At 45.7% G+C, this 3,745-nt stretch overlaps 1 protein-coding gene across 1 annotated transcript; it reads left to right on the top strand.

The window, feature by feature from the left end:
- Positions 1-3: 3 nt before the first annotated feature.
- Positions 4-2,340, top strand: LOC119344511 (putative leucine-rich repeat-containing protein DDB_G0290503; the record flags this gene model as incomplete). Its single annotated transcript, XM_037614917.1, has 3 exons — positions 4-933; positions 1,521-1,627; positions 1,744-2,340. Coding segments are annotated over 3 exons (1,221 nt in total), but the record flags the coding sequence as incomplete, so codon positions are not given.
- Between the last annotated feature and the right edge of the window lie 1,405 nt (positions 2,341-3,745).

Genomic DNA, 3,745 nt, shown 5'->3' with positions numbered 1-3,745 from the left:
GCACATTTGTCTATAATAAGTGATCTTGAGGCCAATGTCGAGAATCTGGAGAATGAACTCCAGGAACAATCTCAAAGATTAGAGGCTGATATAGCAGAAGTACTGGCTGCCAAGGTTGAGCAAGAGCAGAGGGCCATAAAGGCCGAGGAGTCTCTGAGGAAAGCGCGGTGGAACAACGCTACCACTGCCGAGCGACTTCAGGAGGAATTCAAGAGTCTATCTTCACAAGTATCTTCTGCTTTCAGTGCCAACGAACGGCTGCTTGTGCAAGCAAGAAAAGAGGCCGCAGAACTACAGTTGCAGAAGAGCCAGTTGGAAGAGTTACTGCAGAAAGCCCACGAAGATGCCGCATCAGTCCAAGAACAACACCGGGTGAAGATTCAGCAGTTACTTACCCTAGTGGATTTCAAGTCGAATGAGATAGATAGGCTGGTGGTGGAGCTCAAGAGCAAGAGCGACGAGTTCGAGAACCAGAAGAGAAGTGATGAGTCAAAGTTAAATGATCTATCAGAAGAAATTGAACAGCTCAAAGCCAAGATTGACAAGCTATCAGATGAGAGAGACAAACTCGTGGAAAGGAATGAGCAGAAAGACATGGAATTGGCTGCAAATGGTGAAAAGGACATGATCTTGCAAGACAAAACTGGTGAAATTACTTTGCTCAATAAAGAGCTTGCATTGCTCAAGGACCAAATGCAGACATATTTGGAGGAGCTAAACACTCTGAAACGCTCCAAGAGTGAAAGGGATGAGACAATAGGGAAGCTACAAATAACCATTGGATCGTTGAAACTCCAGTACGACAATATGAAGAACTCGTTGTCCACAAAGGAGGCTGAGAAAAGCAACCTTGCTTCTCAGGTGCTGAAGCTGAGAAGAGCCCTTGAAAGCAGGGAAGGTGCCAAGGAAAATGGTGTCACTTCAGATACAACGGTAAATATCGAAAACCAGATATATTTATAGCAAGATGACATAGTAATAGTTTCATTAGTTTACTTTCTGTACTTACTTTTCATGCTAGCTTTCTCTCATATGCGTAACAGAGAAGGCATATGTAAATAGATAGATCAACAACTGAAAACTTTCCACAAACAACCAACAAAAACTCATCCTGAACAAAGAAAATCATAGAATATTTCCACAAGAACTCTCATTTAAACCAGTAGGTGTACCTTCCCTTTTGTATTTAAGTCAGCATGCTGGACAGTGCACACACTCTTAAAACCCATGAGTTTGTGGGTTGTCAAAACAAATAAAGTAGGTGTCACTGTGTAGAGATTTTCCATTATTACGTGTTTTGTTGCACATGGGAAGATAAATCTGGCTCTAGCTACTTATATCCACTATTATGCTGTACAACCTGCTTCCTAGTGGATAGGGACAGCTTTGAATGGAGGCCCCCACCAGTGAGAATATGATATTTCAGTGCATGGATCTGTTGGGCCTTTTCATAGCAATGCTCATGCTGCAATCATACACTTTGGTGCCTCGAAAGTGACACACCATGTTATGCTTTGCAGGATAATCAGCACACTAATTCGAAGCGCATCAAGCACGATACTGTCAGCACCGGTAACGGTGATGCCGCGCCAAGCGCCAACGGACACAGCAACGGCCACGACACGAGGTTATCATCTGGAATTAGATTACCGCAATCGGTCTTCTTAGCTTTAACTCCAGTTATACATATAGGAGCGGAAATGACTGACATAATTTGCTGCTGTTGATTTTTCTCGCTGCCAGGGCCGCTGCTGAGCAGTCCTCAAAGGAGCTGGAGTCTCTAAAGGAGACGAACAAGGCGATGCAGCAAGAGCTGAACGAGCTGCACGAGCGGTATTCGGAGATAAGCCTCAAGTTCGCGGAGGTGGAAGGTGAGAGGCAGCAGCTGGTGATGACGGTGCGGACGCTGAAGAACTCGCTGAGATGATCCATGGCTGCTGCTGCCTGCTCAGCGTTCACTCACCCACATGTAGCTTCAGGATTAGGTGATGATACCCCCCTCCCCTCCCCAAAAGGAGGGTTTTGTATAGGCGAGCAGCTGGATGGTGAGTTGTATGGAGCATCATCATCCGGAGACTTGCAGAGGCCAGGCAAGGGTCCTCTGGCCTGTCACAATACACAGCATGTAGATCCGTTCCCCCACACAATAATGTTTCTGTGTTTTTTCCTCTTCGGCATTGATGTGTGCAGGATGTGTCAGTTGTTGTGCGTGCCTCTAGAGAGAGCCCAATGTGTGTGTGTATGTGTGTTGTATAATTCTCTTGATGTTTGGCTGTGCTGGAAGAAAGAAAAGTGAGAGATGAAAGAAATGAAGGGACAATTTGAACCTTTTCTTTTGAAGCAACTGACCATTTGAACTTGGACTCACAGCGTATCGATGTTCCTGTCTATCTGGCCGAAGTTGCACGCAAATTTCGGATCACCCCTGGGTCGCTCGTCAGGGCGGCTTTCTCGGTGATCTCCGGCGCCACCGCCTCCCCAGTGCCCCTCCCGCCGGCGACCGCTGCGGCAGGCCCTGCTTCCTTGTTTTCCTTGGCTCTCCCTATCTCCGTCCAGGCGGCTCGGCAGATCACCACGGTTGCCTGCGGCTGCCCGGCGCAGCGTCTCCCTGCGCTCTTGCGTCTCATCTTCCGTCATCCCAGGTGCGAGTTGTAGCCATGGAGCATGTTGGTTGTACCAGCAGTGGTGGCATTTTGTCATTTCCTCGCGGAAGGAATTGTGTGAAAACCCTTGATCTAACTTCATGTGTTGGACAAGGAGATGAAGACGCTCATGCATCGTCCCTTCTTCATTTTTTCGGGGGAAAGGGAGCTTATATTAAATTAGGGTGGGAATTCGGAGTGCGGCGTTTCGGTGCCCGGGTGCATCTGCACCCGTTCAAAAAAAAATTCGTAAAAAATTCAGAAAAATTCAAAAAATTCCGAAAAAAATTGAGGTGGTGGATAATTTGATGCGTGAGGTGCGCCCCAATTTTCAAAACATTTGGACTTATGTGCAGCTCTCAGCAAAAAAGATAAATCAGACCAAAACAGTATATGAACAGTACACATTTTTACAGACCTCCGATTTATCTTTAAAACATTTAAAATTAATGTTTTGAAATTAATGTTTTGAAATTGGAGCATGGGAAGCACCCCAAGATTGGGATTACAAAGAAGGTGATTGACTCCGCGTGCAAAAGCGAAGATCCCCTGCTAAATACCAGAATTTCACCTTATATAGGGATGGTATATTGTCCAGGTTTACAACAGTCGGGTGTGTTATGAAATAGTTAATGTCGAGTGAAAACTGCCCAATAACTATACACTAGAAACTTCTACTTGATGGCTGGATTCGTTGTAATTGCAGGTAATGGCTCCGTTGAAACGTCTGCTTTATTGCAGAGTAATGTTTGCGTCCAGCCGACTGTTCTCTGTATATTGCTCCAAACTACTGGTCTCCTTGGTGATCATTCATCCGACCGAGTGAGTCTACCCGGTGGTAATAACCTCACCACTAACCTCGGTAGGAGGGAATGTTACAAACTTTTGTCCATTTTGCATCAGTTGTAATAATTTTTAATAAATCTGTTATGCCTTGTAACCCCTAAAAAAGGGTCATGTGTGTGGAGTTTTAGCTTTAACTTAGAGCATATCCAACAGACGCCCAATATTAGCGACGCGCCCAAAAAACCGCAAGTTTAGCGCGCGCGCAGTCAAAAGTAGCACTCCAGCGGACGCTGCATAATAGAGCACGTTGTAAAAAG

The sequence above is a fragment of the Triticum dicoccoides genome, unplaced genomic scaffold, assembly GCF_002162155.2.
Source record: "Triticum dicoccoides isolate Atlit2015 ecotype Zavitan unplaced genomic scaffold, WEW_v2.0 scaffold171459, whole genome shotgun sequence".
NCBI lineage: Eukaryota > Viridiplantae > Streptophyta > Magnoliopsida > Poales > Poaceae > Triticum > Triticum dicoccoides.
Note: the sequence above shows the minus strand (reverse complement) of the source record. Positions and strands in the feature narration are given on the sequence as shown.